Source organism: Rhineura floridana, chromosome 7, assembly GCF_030035675.1.
Source record: "Rhineura floridana isolate rRhiFlo1 chromosome 7, rRhiFlo1.hap2, whole genome shotgun sequence".
Classification (NCBI taxonomy): domain Eukaryota; kingdom Metazoa; phylum Chordata; class Lepidosauria; order Squamata; family Rhineuridae; genus Rhineura; species Rhineura floridana.
The window spans coordinates 35,637,775-35,664,113 of NC_084486.1; the positions used below are offsets into that span (position 1 = coordinate 35,637,775).

The 26,339-nt window shown below is 39.1% G+C and overlaps 1 protein-coding gene across 1 annotated transcript in view; it reads left to right on the plus strand.

The window, feature by feature from the left end:
- The window catches only part of LOC133388826 (collagen alpha-1(XIII) chain-like), a 154,399-nt gene extending 136,174 nt beyond the window's left edge, over positions 1 to 18,225 (plus strand). Inside the window, exons 33-38 of the mRNA XM_061635208.1 lie at positions 643 to 696; positions 1,139 to 1,192; positions 2,430 to 2,465; positions 7,185 to 7,271; positions 11,832 to 11,870; positions 16,140 to 18,225. Of these exons, the coding sequence (XP_061491192.1) occupies positions 643 to 696; positions 1,139 to 1,192; positions 2,430 to 2,465; positions 7,185 to 7,271; positions 11,832 to 11,870; positions 16,140 to 16,142 (273 nt within the window). The 3' untranslated portion in view covers positions 16,143 to 18,225. The remainder of the gene's footprint in view (positions 1 to 642; positions 697 to 1,138; positions 1,193 to 2,429; positions 2,466 to 7,184; positions 7,272 to 11,831; positions 11,871 to 16,139) is intronic.
- Positions 18,226 to 26,339: the final 8,114 nt, after the last annotated feature.

Here is a 26,339-nt window from a genome sequence, read left to right on the forward strand (position 1 = left end):
GAAAAAATCTAGATTAAATGTAGAAAAAATATGGGTGGGCATGTTGATGACAACACCACACTGGCAAAAACCTGAGTGCATCAGCAGCACTGAGTATCCACTCTAGAAGCACCCAGAGCCAAAAACAGAGCAGTGCCTTCCTGAAGTGGCTTATAAATGTCAGGTGAAGACTTGAAAATGAATGACGCCTCATATTTTCTGTTCTGTTACTGTACATTTGCATTATTACCTGTGGCATGATGATCTGTCAACCTGCATGATGAGCTGCCTATATTTAAAAAGTGATGCAAACTTTACTTTCCCCTACCCAACCCAACCCAACCACTTTTCAAAGGCTTATCATGCATTGCCTTCATTTTGCTTCAGCTTTTAGCTTTGTTGATGTTCCCTTTCAAAGGGAATAAATATTTCATCTAATGTTCCAAGAAATGTTTTTGGTATTATTATTATACCAACTTCATCAGCTCAGACATGGTCCTGCTTTGTATATATAATTATGATAGTCAACAACTTTAAAAGTTTATTTAAGGTAATACCCTGAATAACCAAAATCTCCTTTTTTCATGATGCACTGTGCTGTTCTCCAATTTGAAATATGTTGAATAAACAGGTTCATGGACTTCTTTTTCCCTAAAATTGCAGGGTACTCCGGGACCAATTGGAGTTCCAGGACCAGCAGGACCAAAAGGAGAGAGGGTGAGCAAGCTTTCTGCAGCCCATACAGAAGGCCAATACATCTTAAATACAGCAATTTTCTTTCATTGATATTATATCTACTGCTTCCTAATGAATATTTCTGCCACAGTCACGTTTTCATTTCTAATATGTTTTATTCTGTATAATCATGATCAGATACTTTTTCAGAGATGACCAATAAAAGAAATGCTTATTTAACACCAACCTGTTGCCACTTAGCAAAACACAGTTTCACCTATGCTTTTGGAAGCCTTCTTTGAGGGGCGGGGACAGAAATCTATTCTTTCCAATCCTATGTTAGCTTGAGAAAAAGGTTATATGAAACTGAAAATGTAGTTTTGTTGCATCATCAAGCTCAGCAGTAAATTGCTACTACAAAATATATAATATTGGTTTACCTTCTTCAAAAATCAGGACATACGTCTTCCTAAATCCATTTTAGGGCAATAAAGGAGACCCTGGAACTGCAGGACCAATAGGGCCAGCGGGGCTTCCTGTAAGTATAGAGCATTTTTTTATTCCTCCACCACACTTGTTTCCATGAAACCCCATTTAATGACTTGCTGCAACAAAATAAAGACTTTCCGATGCAGTTACTTATTTGAAAGCTAAATGCTTTAAAATCTCTCCACAAGAATGAAAAGGATGACTGTCTAGTTCAGGGGTGGCTAACTCCTGGCTTGGGGGTTAGATGAGGTTCCCCAAGCAATTTTTTCTGCCCCCTCTTCAGGCCCCACCAATTTTAGTGGTGAGAGCAGGAAACAAAAATTAATTAGACACAGTGATGGAGTGAGTAGAGAAGTTAAAACCTCTCCATCTAGATGGGGACACAAATCTTTTCCACCTCAGTCATCAGGTTGATAAATTAATGAGCAAAAAAGGGACAATAATTCCTCTCTTTATCTGATCGGCATGGATCAGCTGAGGAGGGGGGAACCAAGTGTCCTGTGTGCACAAGAGTGTTTGCAGGAGTATGAGGTGGCCACACACACCTTTGGTCACATCCACTGTTCCCATGAGGTTCCCAGAGGGTTGGCCAAGGGCAAATGTGGCTCTCAAGCCAAAAAAAAGATTGACTACCTTGGCCTATTTGCTGAGAAAGTGTAAGTTCATGGGAAAACCTTTTACAAGTGTGAACACTTCAGTCTGGTCCCATATGGGACCAGAGGGAAATGTTCACTACCTAATAAGGTAAAATTAAAACTTTTGAATGATATCCAACATGATGTGAGCAGAATTACATTCATGCAACAGGACTTCCTCTCTGCAGCCACCTGCGCCGTCCAAAATCTGCTCTGGTGGATCCCAGAGGCAGGGGGAGAGGAAGATGAAGTTCTGTTGTATGAACAGAAATCCATTCCACTAGTGGGTGGACACAGTTGGATGTCATCAATTTTTAGTGTACAACCCACATGGTGAGGTAACCAAACCCTTAAGGTTAAGCTCAACCATGATGTATGCTGATGTTTGCCTAACCTGCCACACAGAGTGCTGCAAGGACAACATCCTACTCAGCGCTCCTATGAGGAAGGCCAGGACAAAAATGTAATAAATAACATAGCAACAAATCAAGCCCCAGCTAACAATACTACCTCTACTTCTTAGAATTTTAGCTTGTAGTTTAATTTTTTAAGGACTACATTCTGTTTCAGAATCTAGTTTCTGCTAACCAGACACTGCGTGGCTGGGAGTCATTTAAAATGAATAAATCTTTAAAATGTTTATACATATAGGGTTTACAAGGTTCACCTGGTGAAAAAGGAAACCGGGTAAGTTTTAAATTAAGTCTCTTTAGCTACTGTGGGCTTTAAGAAATGGTGGAATGATTAAGGGCGCAATCCTACTGATATTTACCCTGGGCTGAGGGGAAGTGGAGATGATGGACTCTCGGCTGAGCCAGCAGGGTCCTGGCTGAGCTGGGCTCTGCTGGCAGAAGTCCCTCACCCCGGTTTAGCCAGTGGTTTGCTGGGGAAGTCCAGCCTGGCAGGAGGGGAGCCTGTGGAAGCCAAGGCCCCAAAAAGGGGCATTCTGGGGCATGTCAGAGGAGGGGCTGGGGGGGGACTTAGGCAACATCCAACTCATGTTCGAAGCACTCCTGTAGGTCCTGATCAGGGCCAAAGTTACACCAGGAACAAGATCGGTCTAGGAAGATAATTATAAGTAAGTCTATAGAGAAGCATTCACTCCCCAGTAGGGGTATTCATGAGAGCTGGCTTTTACTTTCCGGTCCCCATGCACAGCTCCCAGCTGAGCTGGTATTCAGCCAGCCCAGAGGCTCCCAAACGGCAATTGGATGCCATGGATCTTCCTGATGGCTCCTCTTCCACCGGCTCCCCTTCTGCCAGCTTCCCCTAAGTTGGATTGTGCTGTAAATTTGTGATGACATAAAAAGGCCAAGGTAAAATCTAACTACCTAATCAATTATAACCCACAGACTTATGATAATTTTGTTGCTGTTGTTCATGAATATAGGAGCCTGCAGCAATATTGACTGCTAACAGCATTAGAACCAGATTGTGGAATAATTTTCATGAAAAGCTTGGTTAATTTTGAAATAAAACTGTGATGTAATACTTGCTGAAGTGAGATGATAAGTCTTCACAGCTGATCCGACATGATGAGTGCTATCCCTGGGTTCATAGCTGTTCCAAGGTTGATATTGCATACTTAATCATTCCACTACTGTTTTTTTTCCCATAACTTTCTCTTAATAAAAAATAAAAATGTAGTTATTCAGATTACTCCATAAGGAGTAACCAGGCAAGTTCCTGGGACTTTTTCAGTTGGTTTTAAATTTGGACAAAATATTTAGAAGAACAGTCTTGGTTGACTGAAACAGAAAGTTCAGAAAACACTTTTGACTGGGTTTTTGTCCCAGCACATTACTTGACAGTTGGGAACTGTCATAGAATGGTTAGCCTTCTGTCCAGCTGGATGGTGTCATAAAGAAGGGACAGCTTTGTTTCTGTGTTACTTGTAATAAAGTACTGGGAAAAATCAGACCAGCCTTTGGTCTGCTAATAATACAGAAACCACTTAAAGAGAATAAACATCTGAAGCACCATGCAGGAGTATGTTTTGCAGAATTGCAAGTAATACTTTAATAATAATAAAAATAATAATTTAATTTATAAGCCGCCTATCTGGCTGATGGCCACTCTAGGCGACATACAATTTAGTTGCAATAAATGCATCATAATAAAATACACATAAAATACATATAACAGTAAAACTATAAATAAAGAACAATAGCAGTTCAGAGTAATAGGCGATTAATCCTAAAAAATTAACCCTCCCCGGAAGTCCCAAAGGCCTGTCTGAAGAGCCAGGTCTTCAAGGCTTTGCGGAATACATTCAGGGAAGGGGCATGCCGAAGATCATACGGGAGGGAGTTCCAGAGAGTGGGGGCCGCCACTGAAAATGCCCTCTCCCTAGTCCCCACCAACCTAGCTATTTTAGTTGGTGGGACTGAGAGAAGGCCCTGAGTGGCTGATCTTGTTGAGCGGCATAATAACTTTGAAATTACCAGATAGAAAAAATTGACGTAGAGTGAGCAACAACTGTGCACAGGCAAAATCCTGCGTAAGTATCCTTTTAGCCATTAGGAAAAGTTTTCCCAGCCCTTTCCACATGTCATTAGCAGACACTTTGTTGCATGACTGTTATTTTTGAAAAAAAGTTTTCAGTCAAGTATGAAATGTCTGGTGCTCTGGATGTGAAGCATAGTCAAGAAAAGCACCTAACAAGTTGAACAGTCTGTTATTTAACTTGCAGCATGATTTGGCACCGAAATGCTCTTTGCAGCCATTTGCAGTCACAGAACTTATCATCCCAAAGTAGATGTGCCGGTAGCATAAGCCAACACTGGTTGTGCTGTATCCCATGTTGATGGGGTGGATAAACGGCTGGTGTAAAGTGCATGAGGAGTGGGCAGGAGGAGACTGCTGAACCCTTGACCTGCCCCCATCCACTTTTTCCCAGCAGTTTTTCTGCCAGCAGGGTTACTGCCAGTCTAGGAGTTACCTTGGCAGAAAAACACCTGAGGAGGAGTAGTTTGGGTGGGCACTTCTCTCCTGCCTGCCCCAAATTCTCACCACTCGTTTGATAGGGATTCAGTGGCAGACCTGATTCTGGCACACAAGACTGATGCTGCCACCCCATCTAGTTTGGCCCTTCTTTACTGTGGATCGTCTCATTGGTTCTTGTGACATTATAGAGGTATAATATCCATCTCCCGAGCAGTGCAGTCAAGAAAATGGGGTGCCACATTATAACAGCTAATGTGCTCGTTTGAGCAAACCAACTGAAAAAGTATCAGTGCTTAATCTGTGCATTAAACTGGAACTCATTAATTCAGTTGTTTTTTTCTTCTCCTGTCTGTGTGTTTGCGCGTGTGTGTATGTGTTCCTTGCTTTCACAGGTCTACCTTTGTCCCCCTTATCCCTTCCTGCTCTTCTGCCTTTTCTCCTGGGTCCTTCCTTCTCTTCCTGCCGCAACCCACTCTGCATTTTCTCCTGGATTATCCTCCCTCTATGCCAACGTTTGATCCTGGGTGATCGCTCCTCTCCCATCCATTTTTCCTGCCAGCTTGTGTTTTTTGAAAAAACAAACAAACCAATTTATTTCCTTTAAAAAAAGATACCTACTGTGCCTGATTTTATGTTGTCTTCTTGCGCCACCTAATCCTTATACCAGTTACTAAATGAAATTCCCTCTCCAGCAATCCCACTTACATTCACATCCACAAGCACTTATCAAAATGTTTTCCCCTTTTGTATGTTGCGTTCAGAAAGAGTTTGTAATTTTATTTTCTTAATGACTATTGGTGCTTGGCTTGATGTTGGCTTTATTCAAATAAACTGGCCTCAGTGAAATATTCAATGTGATTTTTCACCATTGTTCAGAGAGATAGCATGGGACCTAATGTCTCAGTTTTTATCCCTTTGAGGGTCTATTTTAAGAACTTAAGTAGGACAGAGAAGCTTTACAATGCTTTGCCAATTTTGCCTCTCCTGTTAAATAACAACCATGGCAGAGGCCCCCTGATTGTCAGTTAAAAGAGATGATGTCAAAGCAGAAGTGTGTCTTCCAGGGTTTATTTAAAAACACACCCACCCAGCACTGGATTATATATTTTTTCAGGGAAAGAAACGAAGTTAACAACTCAGCATCAGCATTACCATCATCATCAGAAAATCCCTTTAAAGTTTCCTCTTACAAGGAATACATTACAAAAACTAACAAAGCAATATGTGAAGAGCGTGTGTGTTTGGCACATGCCACCAGATAACATCCAAAATCAGCTTGTGACAACAGTGCTGTGTGATCATTGCAAAGCTAGCATGAAGTTTGACCTTCTATAAATTGCTTTGTAATGTATAGGGTTTCATAGAACCAATAAAAGGTCTACACAAGGCTTTTATAAAATGACACTAGTAATAGCTGTGAGAGAACAACCAAGACTAGTTGTGTCATAACCCCAACAAAGCTGTGGAAGCCTGGAAGCTGCTAGGTAATGTTTGTACCATCCAGTTCCTTTCTTGTCGCATAGCAGAATTATTTGCAAGTAAGCGCCTGACATGGGAGGAGGCAGTTTGAGGCACTTCCATATGGCAAGGAGAGCTTCTGCCTGCTGCTTGAAACAACTGAGCCTAGCCAGCAGATCTGCTTCTGATTAAGAGTGGCAACATATGATCTCGGAAGGCTCAATTTCAAGAGAAGGCTGGATACCTTCACACCAGCAGATCTGCTACTTCACTTCACTGCACAGACTGGGTGCTTGCTCATAAAGAGAAGTAGTGTTCTTCATGGTGCCTGCAGACATGATGCAAAAACATTGTGAGGAAGTAAGGTCCTTCTGAATGAATTTTTCACTTTCCCACAACAAAACTTGGAAGTGGAATCCCACCCATTACTTCTTTCATGATGTGTTGCATACTATCCCAGCTTTTTCCAGGATATAGCCATACCACAGGAGAAAAGCTGTGGTGAATATGTTCTAAGGTTCTTTGATCACTGAACATTAGTCATTGGAAAAGAAGAGTGGTGATTCCCACTGCTTATTTTTACTCAGCTATTGTCCTCTTGGGTGTTGTATAAGGTCAGAATTCCCCACAAAGCTCAATGGGATTACTTCTGAAAAAGTCTGAGGAGCTTTTGTTCCCAGTGCCAACTCTTCTAGAACATGTTAAGAGCAGCACTGTGATTATTTAATTAATGAAAAATGGGAGAGCAAAGTTCTTCTAATTTGATATTTTTATAATAGCTGAAAAAATACATCTATTTAAATATTTAAATATAAAATGTCAAATCCAGCCAAAAACATGCTTCAAGAAGAATTTTAAATGGAAATTTAAATGAATTTTAAATGAAATCAAGCCTTTAAATTATTATTTTTAAATTGTTATATTTTGTTTTTGTTTACAATACTGATTTGAAATGGATGATCCTAAAACTTTTGTGTATTTTTAATAAACTATTATCCACAGGGGGAAAGGGGCAAGAAAGGCTCTAGGGGGCCTAAAGGGGATAAGGGAGACCAAGGAGCACCTGGATTAGATGCACCCTGTCCATTGGTATGTTGTGTTTTATAAAACGTGTTGTTTTAACAGTTTAGCCACTGGGGAAGAAAGAAGGACAAAAGAAAATCGCATTACAGTAACTGCTTGAATTGGTTTATTTTATTTTTTAAAAGGGCTCTGCCATGCTTATTGAAGTGGGAAATAAGAGCAAGCTCTGGCCGTGGAATAACAAATAGCTCTAGTTGAAAAAGCAGTAACTCTTAAAACTTCTAGATTCACTGTTACAGCTTCTTCCTTAGACTCAAGACCAATTCATACATGTGTGTATTTCACTTGATTATTCATTTGGTGACTTGCTGCTATGTTCACTATCACAAATGAAATGTATTTGTTTAAAGTGTTATGAGGCAATATGAAAGCTATGGGATCTGATGTATAGGGGCTTGTTTACACATACAAGTCATCACTTTACATTGCAATCATCAAGTGAATGTGCATGTGTGAAAAGGGCCTAAGTAATAATGAAATCTATAGTGCCTTCTTTCCCCCCCCCTTTCAGAGGTGATCAAATGTTGTTTTCAAAAGAAGTTGCAGCTGATTAATGATGCAAGGTACTCAGTTTATGACACTCAGTGGAAAACAAATCGATCTGGTCCAAAGAAAAAGAAAGTTCTTGACATGGAGCCACTTTACATCTACATACTGGGCAAATTGCTCCAATTATATTTTTAACAAGTAAGCAAGCAAGCAAGCAAACCACTTTTAGAAGATACCTAAAACATAATCTGAAACGTGCAACTTTGTGGAGAGCTTGAGAAGTCTGAAAAGAAGATATATTTGAGGAAATGTCTCTAGCCCTAACTTTTTAAACTGGTTTTGTCAACTTGGTTTGCTTTAGCTGTGTTATGTTAGCTTATATCTATATCTGGCCAGAGCATCAGGCAAGATCTAGTTTTTCTTAATCATATCATGTTAACGCATGCTACAACAAAAAAAATAAATCCCTCGTAAACTAATAAAAAAATGTTACAAGAACCCAAAATATTACTATTTCAGCTACTTCCTTAACTCTACTGAATTCTGTAACAAAGCCATCCATCCAGCTAACACACACTTGCAACCACATTACTTTTAAATATCAGACCATCTGGGAAGTCTTTTCCAAAAATTAGGATCTTCTTCCCACTTGTCTCTCTCTACTGAGTTCTCTAATCTTATCAAATTAAGACTAATATCTTCTGGTTATTTCAGAATAAAAAAAATAAGGCTATCATTGTGTGCCATTGTATATAAATATACTGGGACTATAACCTGAGTGCCTTTGAATACATCATTGTTCTACTGAGTTTCTCCACCCATAAAATGAAGATGATTTGCACTGACTAAAGTAATTCTAGTGGTTGATTTCATGAACAGGGACTCCGAGGTTTTAAAGGCGAGAAGGGTGAGCCGGGGTTACCAGGGCTGGACGGGCTGGATGCCCCTTGCCCATTGGTATGGTGTTACCTTCCCTTTCCTGCATGTTTCAGATTGCTTTTCCTCCCTTCCTATTGCAAGACCCTTTACAGATCACCTTTCTCCCAAATGCTTGATGTACATTGTCACCCATAATAGCTTTTGGAGTGAGACTGGTTGCTACTGCCTTATTCCTGCAATATATGAGACTAAATATGCTAACTTAAAGAATGTAGCAATGATTGCTCATATCAGTTCTAATTCTTCTTTTACTTTCATTTCATCATACCTTTTATACATATGCTTGTCTAAACATCTCATTGAGCATAAATAAGGTCTGATTCACACATACAAATTGTAACAAAATAGCCATCTGAAAGCCCTTTACCTAAAGTGCATAGTTCTAGCAGTTTTTGCTATTTGATCTTGCCATTCACTATGTAACCCTCTATCCTCTCCCTGCCTCAACACACCTATTTCATGGAGAATGTGCACATAATCTGTCCATAAAGGAATTGTGCACACTTCCTTGTCAACATACATAATCTACAACAGGCCTTGGGAAATGTGCATTTCGACTGCGTTTTGTACATTCTGTGGCCAATATGCATAATCCTCAACAGGATGTCTTCACCCTGTGATCCCCCTGTGCTGCTCAGCTAACTGGGGGAATAGCTAAGAGTGGAGAAAGGAGTCTTTATCTGGAACCACACATCTTCTTCCTGCTGCTTGGCTGACCAGTGGGAGGGTATGTTGTGGGCCATGTAAGATTAGGCAGGAGGCCAGAAGTAGTCGAGGTATGCGTGTGCACAGATTGCATACTTCTGAACTAGAGATAGGGAAAAAGACACCTTTCGGGAGACTATGCATACTGACTGGAGAATGTGTATATTGTCCAGAAAACCTAAAACATTGTGTTGAGATAAGCACATGCCCCAAGGCCTGTTGGAGATTATGCATATTGGCTGGAAAATGTATAAAATCCAGCTGAGATATGCACATTCCCTAAAGCCTATTGGGGTTTATGCATAATAGCCGGAGAAAATACAAAATTCAGTCAATACAGGCACATTCCCCAAGTCCTGTTAGAGATTATGTATATTGTCTGGGAGAGGTGCACAAGTCCCTTTTTATAGGTAGATTATGCGCACATTGTCCATGAGGCCTGGGGAATGTGCACAATGCCTGGTGGCTATACAGATTAACCTGTTCAATTTACATTCCCCTTAACCTATAGATGTAGCTATATACACACACACACTCATTGATCCACTTCATAAATACACCCCCCCAAATCTTGTGAAAAGCATTTGTTAAAAAGATGCCATATTCTTACAAGCCAAGAAACCCAACATTAAAATATGCTTTCTGCTTCAAGCATGCAAAAACACAGCTTTTGACTGTCATTCTGCTGCTATAGCTTCTTGACTGCTCTGTATTCTAAGATCATATTTGAAGCTCATGCTTTTCAAGTGTGATGTACCTAATTTCTCCTCTTTAATAATGAGTATGCTTCTGTTTCCCAACCTCTGCAAACAAACATACTATTGTGGCTATGTCATCCTGTTGATCCCTCAGCTATAACTTGTGTTCCTTAACTTTGAATTTTACATGCATTATACAATTCATTCCTGCAATGGGACCATTGTACCAATGGGAACTTCTTCATTTCCTGTTAATAGATCTTCAGTTATTGAATTCTGCAGTTGTATATACCAGTGGGAATATATACTTTCTGTAGTGTCAGCATTGAAGAAAATAGGTTTAGAAAACATGGTTATGTCAGTGCAAAATGACTGTTAATTTAGTGTACTCCTTGCCACTGTATTTCAAGACAAGCATCATCAAAATTGTATTATTTCTCATGAGAAATCTCTAGATTGCTCTATTTAAAAATAAGAAAATATATTAGTTGCCAGAGGAACAAATCAGACATAATTCTGCCAGAAATTAGATTGCTCCACGAGCTTGGCCAGCTCTGATCAGTCTATTTGTTTTAACATATATGTATATGTACACACACACAGGTGTAGTTGTCCAGGGTCTTGAGGGGTCTTAAACTCCTTACTTTTTTGGGAGCTGGGTTTTGCAGAGTCCCTATATCTCCAGCATTCTAAGAGCCAATCAGCATGAAAAGTGAATGTGTTAGCTTCTGAGAAGAGTTTCCTTGTCCTTTCCTGCTGATTGGAGCCAGAGTGAAAGGAGCTGAGTCAGCCACTGAAAAGACTCTTCTTAGTAGCTAACACACTCCCCATTCATGCTTATTGGCCCCTAGGGACATCATATGTTGTGGGAGAAGGCAATAACAAGGATCTCATTTTCAACCCAGCAGCAAAAAAGGGGGGAGGGGGTATGGCTGTGACTATTATGAAGAGACCCTGCACTTCTGAATTTGCCACTGTACTGCTATGCACACACTCAATGACTTGGAGTAATCCAATTAGAAATGTGGATAAACAGGAGTACCACATTTTAGAGTACTGGGGGACAGACAGGGTCTTTCAATTGAACAGGCTCCCCTCATTTTGTCATGGTTGGGTGAGCATAGCCTTGCTGCAGAAAATTATGTTCCCAGCTATTTAAAATAATGGGATTTGTGCACTGCAGCACTTGGGAGATCAGTACACATACAGCCTGCAAAGAACTAAATAAAAACATCATTTTAAATTTAAAATGTTTACAAAATGGCAGGGCATTCTCCTAGCAACAGGAATTGAGGACTGGGAAAACACAGTGTCACCACAACAGGCCTGCCTTCAGGAATGACTTCTGGAACCTCTTCAATTGAGTAGAAGCTGCACATTTAAAGAGTAATCCACACACCATGGAAATCAGTGGCAAAATGTCCATAGGTTTTAATGGATCTGGATTTCACATTTATTACACAGTAAACTGATAATATGGAAACATCTAAAGTGAATTTGGTCATATGATTCTGATTTGGAACATGTAGGTTTGCTGTAAATGTATAGGCAGCCCTCTTGTACCAAACATGTTTATGCATTCTATGGATAAAGCGAATTAGTTTGGAATTTTTCATTTCAACTGATTTCAAATTTTGAATGTTTTCTGCAGCTATGTTATTTATTTCCCCTCCTGGCATATTTTAGTGTCTCGCTGTCTTGACCTCTAAACTCCTTACATCATTCTCTGTTGCAGGGGGAAGATGGCTTGCCAGTTCAGGGATGCTGGAATAAGGTAAAATGATTTTTAAATATGGCATGGTTGTGATATGTGTTGCTTCTGCATGCTGTGACTATAACAAAAGAGATGTATAAGGCATGAAAGATTTGCCACAATATACTTCTTTCCTAGTTAGTAAACATATACATGATAGGTACAATATTATTATCCAAACATAAGAAAATGAAATTAATACATGGGTAATGGATATTTTATAACACAGACAAACCAATCACATTAGTAACTTACAATATCAAAATCCTAAAATGATAAAGTATGCAAATATTTTATTTTAAGAGTCTAATTTAGGGCTTGTCCGCATTTGAGCATTATTTGGCTGTTAATCTATGTCAGTGGTTCCCAACCTTTATAAGTATGGGGGCCCCTTTGCAAGCTCAAAAAATTTCATGACCCGCCCCATGTTAATTGTAATTTTAGACTCTGTTAATGGAAAAAAATGGTGCATAGCAAAATCACATCTCCAAATATCCCTTTCCATAAAAAGCTCCCTGCAAACAGGGAGGTGTTGCATTCTTTTCTAAATGCAAAGGTCCAATCAAATTGGGATCCTCCTCCACTCTCCACAATCTGTACAGTCCTGTCTCCCTGCACCGGTGGGTTACGATGTTGGACTAAGATCCAGGTTCAAATCCCCAGCCAGCCAGCAAGCCCACTGGGTGACCTTAGACCAGACACAGTCTCTCAGCCTAGCCTATCTCACAGGGTTGGTGTAAGGATAAAATGGAAAGGAGGAACCATGTGGATCACCTTGAGCAACTTGGAGGAAAGGTGGGATATAAATGCAAGAATAATTAAATAAATACATTTCAGCTGAAGTATGTGGACCCCAGCCTCAGCCAATCTGCTGACCATTTTTTAAATCATCATCATCAAGAAGCAGCAACACAGTAGTGGTGGAGATGCTAGATTGTGCAGACAAAAGGGTAGATTGAGGACGGGTTAGTGCTTGTAGGCCTTGGGATGATCATAAGAACTGATGACTTGGTTAGCGTGCACTTGGGGACTGAGAATGGAGCAGAAGACAGATCAGCGCATGCGCGCACACACACAAACACACCTGCCCCTCCTGCAAGCATCTGCAGGCATCCATGCATTTGGGCACATGGGATGGAGGAAGCTCTCAACTGCCACAGCATCTTGGAGAGATTGGGAGGGGCGGAGTGTAGGTGGAAGAAAGGGGGATGCTGGCACACACACTTAGCCTCAGAGATGGGGGGCGAGCAAGTCCTGAGTTTCCTCACTGCTGCTTGGCTCTGTCTGGGCTGAAGGCGAGATCTGGGTGGCCTTGCAGATAAGAATACTTTTTAAAAGGAGGTGGCAGTGAAGCAGGAGCCAAGAAAGGCGGGCAGGCTGGCTGCCAGGACTGAAGGCGGAAAGCAGCCTTTCCTTGTAGTCTTGCTTCTTTTTGCTTCACGAAAAGCCCTCTCCTCTTGTTCCGAGTATGGGCAGCAGCAGCAGCAGCAAGGAGACGGGGCGTAAGCAATAGTAATCCCCTCTTCTTCCTTGAAGCTCCACCCTCAGCCTCCTTTGACATCTGCCACATGTTTTAAAGGCAGATGCTTACCCTCGGCATGCCTAGAAGATGCTCTGGTGCTTCAGAAAAAGGCCTCCCTTCTCATTTGAAGTAAGGAGGAGGTGTCATCTGCAGCAGCAGTGGGGAACAGACAGCGTCCAGGGAATGAAGACTTTAAAAAAAAATTCATTTCTTTACTGTTTGTGGCTCCCTCTGGATTACTTCACAGCCCCCGTGGGGATCATAGCCCCTAGGTTGGGAACCTCTGATCTACATTTTCCCCATTCAAATTAGACCAGAGTACTCTCCACCCGCACATATCTGAATTTATGAATGAAGAGCAACTTCTGTATTTCCCATTCATACCAGTAGACTTCTGTTTGACCCCGCCTTCTAATTTGTTGACTCCATTTTGCCAACTGAGTACTGACAGGGCATGCTCACAGATAGCTGTGCACACATCTTTGTTTTTTTTTAAAAAATCCCCATCCAAGAAGTATACAAACGTACACAGGCAATTGTAAATTTGCCTGTGCAGTTTTCTGGTTTTGAGGGATCAAAAGAAAACACATAGATATAGATATATAAAAGGCTAAGCTCCTGAGTCACTTTTACAAGCATGCTGGAAAAGAAGTGAAAGCAACACACACTTTTTAGATTGCTGCCCAATATATTTTTTATGTAGTTTGCGCATTTTTCTGGTTTTGTGCAAATCTGAGGCATCAAAAGAAAAAAAATCCTCCATTCAGGAGCACACCAGAAATAGTTATGAGCACACCCAGAAAAGAAATACAAGCATAGAGGAAGTAGTGGGTGCAGAAAAGGGAGTAGCAAAAAGTAACAATCGATCAACCCCCCAAAAAACACTGAAATAAATTGTCTGCGACCCTGAATGGAGCAGTTGGAGCCTGATTTCCCTCAACATCGGTCTATTCCTGTAATTCAGTAAACCCAAATTTAGAGGGGGAAATAATCGAGACTGATGTTGTTTGAGGGTAATGTCATATGGACTATGCAAATTAAATGGGAGGGCAAACAACCACAAACATACAGTAAACTCTGGTATGGGCAAGCCCTTAGAGTCAAAGTGGACATGACGCTAAACATGTCATTGGTAACCATGTCTATGTCTAAGGCACAGGAAGGTGGTGCAATGGGAGCTTCTGGGGCTAAACTCAGTGGCACAGATAGTCATTTCTGGGTTCATGGAGGGGAGGAAAGGATGAAACCTCCCACTGCTCTGTGCTGCGGTCCTGACAAAAATCACCCTATACCTGTTGTTCATTTTTTTAAAAAAAATTGACAGATGTATTTGCTAGTCATGTGTAACACCTTGTCTAGTTTGGCCCTTAGTAGGCCCTTGGTGGAGAAATTTCAGTTAACATTTAATGCAAATTTAACATTAATTTGTACTTTCTGAAATAATACATGAACTGAAACACAGAAATGCAGACTTTTCCACATTTTGTAATGAACTTCTGCAGCCGAGTAATGTGCAGAAAAACGCATACACTAGGGTAAATTGTGCGTATATTTTTAAAAATAATAATAATAATGCATTATATATATTAGGGGAAATTGCTTTACAAAAATACATTTATTAGGCAAAATTGCATACAAAAAGGTGTAAATTAAGGAGAAATTCACACTAAAATGCTGATAAATTTTCATGAGGACTTTAAAAGTCACAAACTGATGTGGAAATAAAGAGAACTGAAGACTGGGAAAATGGGAGAAATTGAGAGAACTCAAAACTGACATATTCTCCTATCCCTATTCCTTAGAAGCAAAAGTTTAAGATTCATGAGAATTTTAGACTTGTTTAAATTTCACTTCTGTTGTTCAAACATATGTTTGCATAATTTAACATCAATATTTTAAAAATAGGGATTTAAACCTCTTAGTATCAGAGTTTGGCATTTGCAGAGAGGTTCCCTGTCTACTCTTTGGGCTCTCTTAGCTTTAGTATGTAATGTTCTGTAAGTGTATTTGTGAACATTTATGCCTGCAAAGCTCTTGTATGTTTTCTAGATGCCCAGATGCATCTTTTGCACATGATGTCTTGTGTTTGCTATGAAAGGAGATAGTCACTTTGAGATATTACATCTCCCAATGTGTTGCCCAAGGTAGATGCAACGCAAGTCAGTATTTCCACCTTTCAAAAGGCGTTAAAGGAGAAATCTAGTGAAGAATCATTTTGGCATACTAACATGCAGAAGATCCTAGGTTCGGTCCCTGGCATCTGAAGCTAGGGCTGGGAGGGAACCCTTTCTGAAATTCTGGAGAGCCACCACCAGTCAGTATAGACAATACTGAGCTAGATGGACCCATTGCCTGACTTGATGTAAGGCAGCTTCCTATGTTCCTAGGCAAAGAACTGTCTAAGCTGCAGATAGTGAATATAGAGAGAACAGGGGCAAAACGGGTTACCAAGTTCTTCATTACTGAAGAATGCAAAACAAATGGGACTAAACTAGGATTCACCAGGACTTCAGTACATACGAGAAATGCCTGACAACCATAGACAAGGCTAGACGCTTTTTTCAGTCATGTAGATTTCAAGGAGACATACACACACATCTGTCCCATTTCAGTGAATAGGATGTGATTAGCTTTGGCTGAACTGTGCCCAATCTTAGCAGACTACATCTGTTGGAGTATGATCACACAATACACCTTTACAGCTCTTCTTCCCAAAAGAAAATCCCTAATGTGTGATATTAACATAGTTTTATGTTTTTCTTTTGCAGTGAAGATTCTAACCATGGACTGGCCTGTATGTGTATGTGTGTTTGTGGATAGAATATTTATTTTTATACAGTGTTCTTTTTTTGGAAGTGCCAAAAGATATGCATTTTTCAAATTATAAAGAGCTGCATATTTTTGTACAGAAAATGCTAAATTTCTTCTTTTTATCTGATTGTCAGTCATTTGTATAATTATATGTATATCAATACTATGCTTCTTGCATTGTGGAATACAGCTGCAATATTTGCATGATATTTGTGCACTCATAGTAAGTGTTACAGCTAAATAAGTTATTGTGTTAAGGGTACCAGGAAGACTCACTCTATGTACATAGGAAGATGAAAGCCATTTTACAATGAATGCAAGAACAACCTAAAATACTATGGATTTTCATTATTAAAATGAAATGAAATTAACATTAGCAAATAAATCATATAATGGTATTTCATGGGAAGGCTTAAGCCAACAAGGTGAGAAACAACAGGGTTCAACCTTATTGCCAGCAGAGGGCACCAATGATGTAATTTGAAAGAGAATTTGTGGATAAAAAAATGCATATACATAAGACACTGGTCTTCTAGAATCAGTTAACATAAAGTTTAACCTTTCAATTAAGTAGTCACTAATAGTAACAGCAGGCTTCCAATACATAACTAAGGCTGCACAATCTTATACAAACTTACCTGGATAGTCCCATTGAACTCAACATGAGAATTGTACCCAGTTCTTGGACATCTGAAAAAAAACTTCTGCCTACCCCATGCATTGCTGTTCTTCAAATATTCCATTCTAAAGAGCATCAAATGTTTATAGCCTTAAGGTGCATTGTTCAGCATTTACTTGTTAGCCCCCAGGAAAATCTCACAACCCAAACAACTTGTTCCACTGCTGAACTGCTACTTAAAATAGATTTTCCTCTAGTTTTAACACACATTGCTTTCTTGTCCTAATTTCAGTGCCCAACAAAATGTAATGTGAAAGATTGTAACAATGAACTGTGGCTACTATTATTTAAAACATGTGAACCCAGGAGACCCAGGGTTGTGGTCCTGGCATAAATTGGGGGCTCCAGGCCACAACTACTTAAAAAAGATACAGGAGATCCATGATTAGTGTCACATCTTTTGTGTGGGGCCTCAGTTCACAGCAAAGAATTACATACTTTCCCTTGAAATGGCTAACATATGCTAGACTTTTAACTGAAGAAAGGAGATTACTAGGATATGCATACTTCATATGGAAGAAAGAGAAGCCTTTTTGTCTATCCATTGAAGCTAGGACAAGAAGCAACAGTAGGATGTGCTTTGGCTTGGTAGGTCATGAGTTGGGTGGGCCTAGGCTGAACATTTACAATTATTTTCACATTTTCCCATGTGACTCATCATTCTTCTCATATTCTTCTAAATCTCTTCTGGTTTCTCAACATTTTCTTGAACTTTAGTACTACAAGTGAGAGCTTAGCAATGATGAGTAGATCACTGCTATGCATTTATCTAGTGCTGGAGGCAATTCTAGAGTAAAATATATACACACACTATTAACACACTTACTAGTATGAAAATGATGTCATTCAGATCATGCACCATTCAGATTCCCCACCATGACCACCACCAATATCCACAGTAACTCTGCACTACCAAAGTGCATAATCAAAATGTGCCCTACATTTCCCAGGCTGCACCCCAAATGGATAGTTACCAAACTCAACTCAGATTTAGTTCACTGTGTAGGCACAAAAGGTAGCTAGAGTATTTGTTTTTGCAATGTCACTGGAGCAAAGGATTATGAGACAGCCATAAGCATACTGGCTAAACTCCACTCATCATTTTCAGAAGAGGGATGGCACAGGTGGAAAGGCAGAAGCAAAAAAAATACTTGCTGCTGGTGTAATCCAAAGATTATAGATACATGCTGATGTGTAAATGTGGGACACAAACTGATAAATGTGAGCACACACTGTAATATATCCCAATGTAACAGATAAAATTAGATTCAAGTTGAGATTTTGCATAATTTTAACCACATAGAAGCAGCACTTTTATTAAACATCAGAAAGGACATTTCTTTATGAAATAATTTATCTGTCACTTAAAGGGTCAAACTCCTTGGCTGATAGCCAAATAATGAAACCAGTAAGAGAGTGGAGATACTTGTGGAAGGCCTACAATGGTGACAGAAGAACATCCTGCTTGAAGGTTTTCTGAAGATATTGAGTTACCTCCAAGGAGCAAAGAAGTATTCTTGAGCCATGCACACCAGTTTTGTTCCTGAACAGTGGACCTGGTGTGGCTACAGAAGTGAACACACCAGTGGTTTTTGCTTTCTCCCTCCAGAGGTCAGCACCAGTGCCAGATGTGGGATGTGGGAGAAATTGGCTTCTGTTTCATTCTTCATTCAGTTCAGTCTGTAACGATAATTGGAGCCTTCTTGTGAAAATCTTGGCACGTTGTCCAGCAGCTGTTATGAAGAAGAGTGTTAGAATATAGACAACATTCTATGGTTGTTGATTTTTTCAAAAGAGAAGTTATTTTCTTTCTAAATAATAAACTTGAGTATTGATTTTGAAAAGCAACTCAGTGAAGGTACAGCAATACTTTTGCCATCTTTCTTGGTTGCCCAATGATAAACATTCATTTACACACATTTGATGATTCCATCCTTAACATATACATAGCTTCTCTTCTAAAGCTACCAATTTTTTTCTGCAAGAAACAAAGTTACTGTCCTTTTGGTGTACTAGAAAATAATTTTAAATTTGATGAATGTTTGGTGATATTTTTAATATAATTTTAGTTCTTGTTTTCAGACATTTTTCATACTAGAAACACTTCTACTATGTTTGTCCTAAAATAGTTTGCTGTCCTGATAAAACTCTTCATTAAATTTCTCTAGGTCCCCTTTTCAGTGGAACTACTCCAGTGTTAAAAACATGAGTGCTGCTCTTCATAGACTGTACATGTGACAAAGAAAAAATATTAGAATAAAATGTCCATAAACTGGCTGCTTTTCAATAATCTGTTAAAGAATTTAATGACAAATTTTCCCATGTGCATGCGTAAACAGTTTTGTAATATCATCTGAACTTTTAAAGAAATCTCAAGCAGCTGCAGTGTAGTCTCCGTAACTTCCTATTTGAGTTTGTCAATTAAGTCTAAAACCTCTACTGATTCCTGTAATCGATATGATCTATTTTTAAATTGGTTCAAGTGTAGGTATCCCTGGGAAGGTATCCCTTCTGCTGTGAAGGCTTGCGCCAAAATTCATTTAGTTTCTCTGCAATTTACTTGTTTTTCCCCTTTTCTGAATCACACAGTCATAGAGTTGAAAGGGGGTGGTAAGGCCATAGAAGCCAACCCCCTGCTCAATGCAGGAATCCAGCTTAAAGCATATGCTTCTTTACATCTGTGCTATTTATTAGACCCAGAGCTCTAGCAGAGTTAAACTCTGATGCTGCAGCCTCTTCCATACAAGAAAGTTTCACTGTGGTCCTGCATACATAAGTGCTTCTTCATTCCTTTCACAAGGGCAACTCTGTGCATACATCTCCTTCCCCATGCAGAGCTGCGTTCTACATATCTGGAAACTGATTCATGCAGTAGTTCCATATGCACACTGGAGTACCCACAAATCTTGAGAAGTGTCAATTAACACTATGACACACACATACACAGAAAACAGACATAAGCCTTGGATCCTAATTTCAGTGAACAACAGAATTCATGGGGAAAGACTTTCTTGTCTTCCCCCCACCCCCTTTCCCCTGCAGCCCCCTGATAGTCTGTTTCTGGGGATTAGGAAATCCTTGGGATGTGGTGTGAGGATCTGCAGATGGCAATCCCTTGCTTCTGAATAGAACAGCAACTTGGGATCCAGGCCATTATGCTATGTTTACTTACTTACAAACTATATAAACCTGAAATATTTAGTGAGACAACAGACGAGTTTCAAAATATAGAGAACAAATACTGTAGTATAAACTGGTTACTAGGAACCTTAGTTGCCACTGGGTTCTGCCTCATCACTAAATGTTTTCAGCCAAAGATTTATCTACAGCAAAACCTGAAAGAGCGAAGCCAGAAGTGATGCAGGATGGCTGTTCATGACACCTGTGTATACATCCTTATACATTAAAATTATACCACACTGGCCGTGATTAAGTGCACAATTATGAACACTTCAATGCTGCTGAAATCAATGGGGCTTCAGCATGGAACTGTGTCGCACTGTGGCCATAATTTATACTTCTTGTTGGGTTTCAACATCCCATACACCACAGGATTCCAAGAGGTACATAGTATTCTCAGTGAAGAGAGGCATTTGTTGCAATATTGAAGGTAGTTCCATATGGGCAGTGGAGATAAACACACAGAATTGTACCTGACACTTTGCATTTATGAGCTCTCCATGTATACTCCAGAGCTCCCATGTATGCAAAATTTTGGATTGGACTGAATAGTTTTCAAATCAAAGACATTGTGCGCTTACAAAGGCAGAGCAAGATGAAATGGAATTTTACTTCAAAACCTTTTTTATATAAAACATATTCAGTGTAAGCATTAACAGGGATTGCCATTTTTACATAACAGATTTGTTGCAGAAGTTCTTGTTTTGCTTTGTGGGGTAAGATGTGACCAGAACTGCCGGCGGTGTGCCTTTTTTTTTTTTTATGAAAAGCTATATATATGTATATATATATATTCAGTGATATTAATTTAACTACAGATAGTTCTATTATTCATATTTTAATATTACATTTTGCTTTTTATTGTTATATTTTCTGTAGCTATATTTTAATATGTTTTGGAGGAAGTAAGGAAATTGCAATTGTCCCTAAGCCCTTCATTCTGGGGATATTGTTTTCTTGCCTCCCAAACACAACATCTTATTGGTGCTTTTTTGCTGATGACAGATATTCAGCTCACAAGTTTTCTTTTTCCCCGCAGACTACCCTGGGGACCAAACAACTGTGGACTCCTTGAATACAGGGCTCCCAATCAAGCTCTAGCAACTCATAGTTATGTTTGCCTAGTACCACTAGAAAGAGAACAAGGGATTCACTTTCTACTGAATGTGCATCTAACTGCTCCCTAGTCATGCATAATTATGCACAACTAGAGCTGGACTGGGGGATCAAAACAGTCTCGCTTAATAGTAATAAAAATGTACACATATAACAAAATAGGGACCAGGGTGGGAAAATAAATGGTCTCTTTTGAACTGAAACTTTTTAAGTGGCTGTTGAAATAAAACTAATCTCCATACTGCCATTTTCCTGATCCAACAAAACACTTTCCTGTGTTTAAACTTCAAATGTGTAAATTGTCCTAAGTAAGCAGCTCCTTGTTCACAGGCAGTATACCTCTAAACATCAAGATGCTGGGAAACAAACAAGAAGGGATTGCTTTCACCTTCACACCCTGCATGTAAAACTTCCTGAAGCATCTGCCTGATCTCTGTTGGAAACAGAATGCTGGACTAAATGGATCTTGCATGATCCCAAAGGAAATTCTTATGAACCAATCAAGCCATTTAAATGCTAAGTGCATTATGCAGTTTTGAAACTATTCAAAAAAGTACATCCAAGATTTCTATATAGTCTTTGGGCATTTTGGTTGCTTCCATATTAGCTTCCAGTATTTAAAATCTACATTCACACTGTATATTTATTTCACTATCATTCCACTTTAAACAGCCATGGCTTCCCCTAAAGAACTCTGGGAAATGTAGTTTGTGAAAGATGCTGAGAGTTGTTAGAAGATTCCTATTCTGATCATGGAACTACAATTCTCAGAATCAGTCCTTCTTCCCAGAGAACTCTGGGAACTGTAGTTCTCTTGAGGAGTCTCCTAACAACTCTCGGCACTCTTCACAAACTACACTTCCCAGGATTCTTTGGGGGAGAGCCATGACTGTTTGAAGTGGGATGTACAATGTGAATGAGGTCCTAGTTAACTAAAGGGCAGCTTTCCTTTTCTGTATGAATTGGAACTGGACGAGGAGTTTTAGCTTTTACATAGGTTTTATTGTTGCTATTATTTTTCAGTAGTTACTATATTAAATACTTTTAGTTTTAGATAGTAATGGAAAGTATACGGAACTTATGGTAAACCCATTAACTATTTTTTGTGTGTGTTAATACAGTGTTCCCAAGAAAGGGCATGGTGTTAGGTGTGGAATTCCATTTAGAGAATGTTCAATTTTTTTCCGAGAGACACACCTCAACACCTTGCTACTATATACTTTCATATTCCTGTAATGAGTTTCACTGATTTTAGCATGACTCTTGCAAATGAATGCACCTTTTTCATGTAACAAACATATTTTCACAAAGTATATTTAATCTCCTATTCAACTGTATCTACTGAATGTTCTCCAATATATACAATTTTCTAGTCTTCATTCAACATTTTTTCTAAAATTAGAAATTAAATTAGGAGTGCCAAGCAACAGAAAAATATAGCACAATGTGCAAGAAAACTGAAAATTAAAAACAAATGTTTTCCAGTTGTGCAAACTTTTGTACAAGCATGAGAATTCCTATAAAACCTACCTCTGTGAACTCTTGTGTAAGCATTTTCAAAACAGTACTAATAATAGTTTTTCATCCAGCCCCAAAATGTTTTAAGGACACATTTCTTCCAAAATAATGTTTGGCATCCAAAGGGTAGCATCTAGAAGAATTCCTGTGGGTGAAGACATATGAATATCTTTCTAAGTACCTATCATATATCTCACTCATGTGAGCTAAGGTTAGTCTCCAAAACAGTGGATCATGAAATTATCTAAAGCAGGGTATATGGAAGATGACCCATTCTGATCAACCTTTTTTTAAAAAAAATTGGCCTTCCGTGGGCATTTGACAACAAAAAATATTCTAGGAGTCACATACAAAGTGTTGATTTAGGATGGACCCTATAGGAATCATTTCCAAGTCTGGGGGAAGTAGAGCTATGCAGAAATTCTATGAACCTTCATAAATAATAAGTACCTTCATAAATTGTAGGTAGAGATATTAAAACCAGGGCAGACAGAAACCTGCCTTTTAAAATCCTTTTTGCAGTATCCTACCTCACAGCATTCTATGGGAGTCTTGTAATGATTTCAGAGTCATCACTTCATTCTAGATATTTAAAATAGCCAAAACCAAACTTAAAAAAAAAACTGAGTAGCTAATCATTTGAAATATTAATACTTTGATTTTAAAAATATTTTATTAGACTTAGTTATGCAATCAGTTTCTGCATAAGGATTTGCATCAATTTCTTGTTGTGTTTTTGATTTTGGTGATTTACATTATAGTACTTTTTATCTGATTTTATTTGATGAACAAATATTTAAACAACTTTGTTAAAGTGGTATATCAATGAGCATTATTGGGGCATTGTTTCTACATTATATTACATGAACATTAACTGATTTGAAACTTAATTCTATGTATTTCTACATGTGGTGTGCTGAAGATTTCAATTGTAAAATGTTTGCTTGACATTGTAAGATAACATTTAATAAGCTTTTTGAAAAAGCAGTTTCAAACTCTTTTTACTTAGAACAGATAGCTAGAGCTATTTATCCACTTAAATTGGATTCTCCACCTAAGCAGTTACTTACAGTAACCTATTATTGTTGTATTTACCTGTCTTTATTTATCAGATTCAAACCCAGCAAATTATATCTTTAAAGCACAATCCTACACATCCTTACTCAGAAGTATGTCCCAGACAAGTGGGTACAAGATTGCAGCCTTAACTTAAATAATTCTGACTGCTATTCTGACTGTTTAACTATTACATATATAGATAGCTATTTTAAAATCGACAGCAGGGGACGTTTACTGCCCACTTTTTAAAAAAAAAGTAATACTTGTGCTGAACACAGATTTAAACATTTAGGGTGGTAGCCAATTTAGGGTGGTTATCTACTGGTTTTAGCGGGCCTGCTCTGAGTATGACTAATATTGGATATCATCCTTAAAGTCAGAGCGCAATTTTAATTCCAACATTCTAAAAAAAACCACACACTTTTTAGAGAAAAAGAATCAAGCATGCATCTCATCATTATACTCTAGCAAAATGTAAAGAGGAAATTATGTCAGCAGCAAAAAGGTTCAATTTTTATATAAAATATGCTAATTTAAGGATCAGAATAGCTTTCTTAGGCAAAGTAGATGTAAAGCAAAATTGGGGTTATATGTTTAAATATAATAGATATTGACTAGTTCCCCATTCTGTATTATGAACTATAGGGCAACAATTTGGTCCTATTCCAGCAAAACTGCAAACATTCACTGTGCTGAACATTTACTTGTCTTGTATTACTTCTGTAGTGAGGTTATCATTTGGACTATACTGTATATGATTGTTAGTGTACATGGTGTAAATATTTTCATTTTTAAAATGACAAATGTTTAGGCGTTATTATTTCACCTGCTATTTTTAATGCAGCTGATTTAAAAATAAAGTGTGGATTCTCTTACAAAGCCTGTTTGTTTTTTAAATATGTGTGTGTGCTTTTAAATTGTGGATTGTTCAACATTTTTCACTGTCTCTTTAAATTGAAAAGTTAGTATTGTTTTGATACTTTAGTGCCTTCTAAGCAATACTGATTCTAGACCTTACACTTAATTCTATTCAAGTCACAAACCATGCTTCAAAGAGCACAAATACACAGAGGCCGCACAGAGGCTACACTCAAGACAATAAGCCAAAGCAAAGATCTCTCTACTTATGTCCATTTCTTATAACTTGGTGGCTTCCCATTAAAGCTGTTTAAACTACATTTTTGTCTGATAGTGCAGCATCAGATCAGTAATATATAAATGGAGGTTGAGATGCAGAGAAAGACATTATTTTTGAAGGATTCTCAACTGAAGACATGTACAGAATTGTGCCTTCCTCTTCACTATCTACTTAAGACTTGCCTTTTTTTACTTTCTAATGCTGCCGGTTGTCAGGCCCCTTCCTGTGGTCACCGCCTTGGCATGGTCCCACCTCAGGGTCCTGGTCTCTTAACGGTTCTCTCACCAGCTCTAGCAAAGATATCTCAAGATCCCCCTGCTAGGCAGCACCACCAGACACTCTCTGTAAACAATATTGCCTTGAGACTGTGCCTTCGTCTCCTCCTGGCTTATTGCTACATTGTGTCTGGGTGCACAGGCCTCAACCCCCCTGTATCTTTGCGCCTATAAAGACTACAGCCCCAGGTTGCTCTGGATACCTGATGATGTTACACTATCTCTTCACCGCTGCCACCATTGATACTGTTTCCCAACCTTGGTATATGCCCTGTCCACCCTTCTGGTCTGTGAAACCCCAGCCAAGGATCAGGCGTTTTGGTAAACCAAGAAATATTTATTTATATACACAAGGAATAACAAGATTAATTTAAGGGTTAGTCAACAAGCATGTGGTTTCATAAGATATGTTACTCTTTATGTTTCTTAGTTATCAATAACCTGCCTCACTATCCGCCTAATCCAATCCACCCAACAACCCTCTCCAAAACCAACCCACAGAACCAACCGAACCAACCAACCATCTCAACTGTCATCCTCTCATTTAGACACTCAAACACTCAGCCAATCATCATATAATATTCTCCAACATTCCAACCCATATACTCCCCCCTCTCACTCAGTCTACTTACCACATATACTCTAATAAACCCGCACTTACCATATTTACAGTATTATATATACAGGGACATCACAATTCCCCCCCAATAATAAAAGCATAGTATTATTTCCTGTACCCAGGAATAATACGTGTTATTCTAAAGTTCATGTCACTCCGGGGTTGAGTGTCCATATAGTCACACTTCCTGCAGTCTCTGGAACATGTCTAGAAAGTCCGTCCGCCAGCACGTTGTCCTTTCCTTTGATAAACACAAAATCCACTTGATACTCTTGCAGCGCCCATGACCATCTCTGAAGCATGGTGTTGTTGTTCTTCATGGTGTCCAGCCACATCAGCGCACGATGATCCGTGATCATGGTGAATCTTCTTCCCCACGCAGCTTGCGCAGGCCCCACACAACTGCCAAACACTCCTTCTGCACTGATGAGTAGTTTCTTTCCCTCGCTGTCAGCTTACGGCTCAAGTAGGCAATTGGATGCTTCATGCCCTCCCTTTCCTGCATCAGCACAACCCCGAGAGCTAGGTCACGATGAAAGGCTGCTCATAGTCCGGAGCTATTAACACTGGACT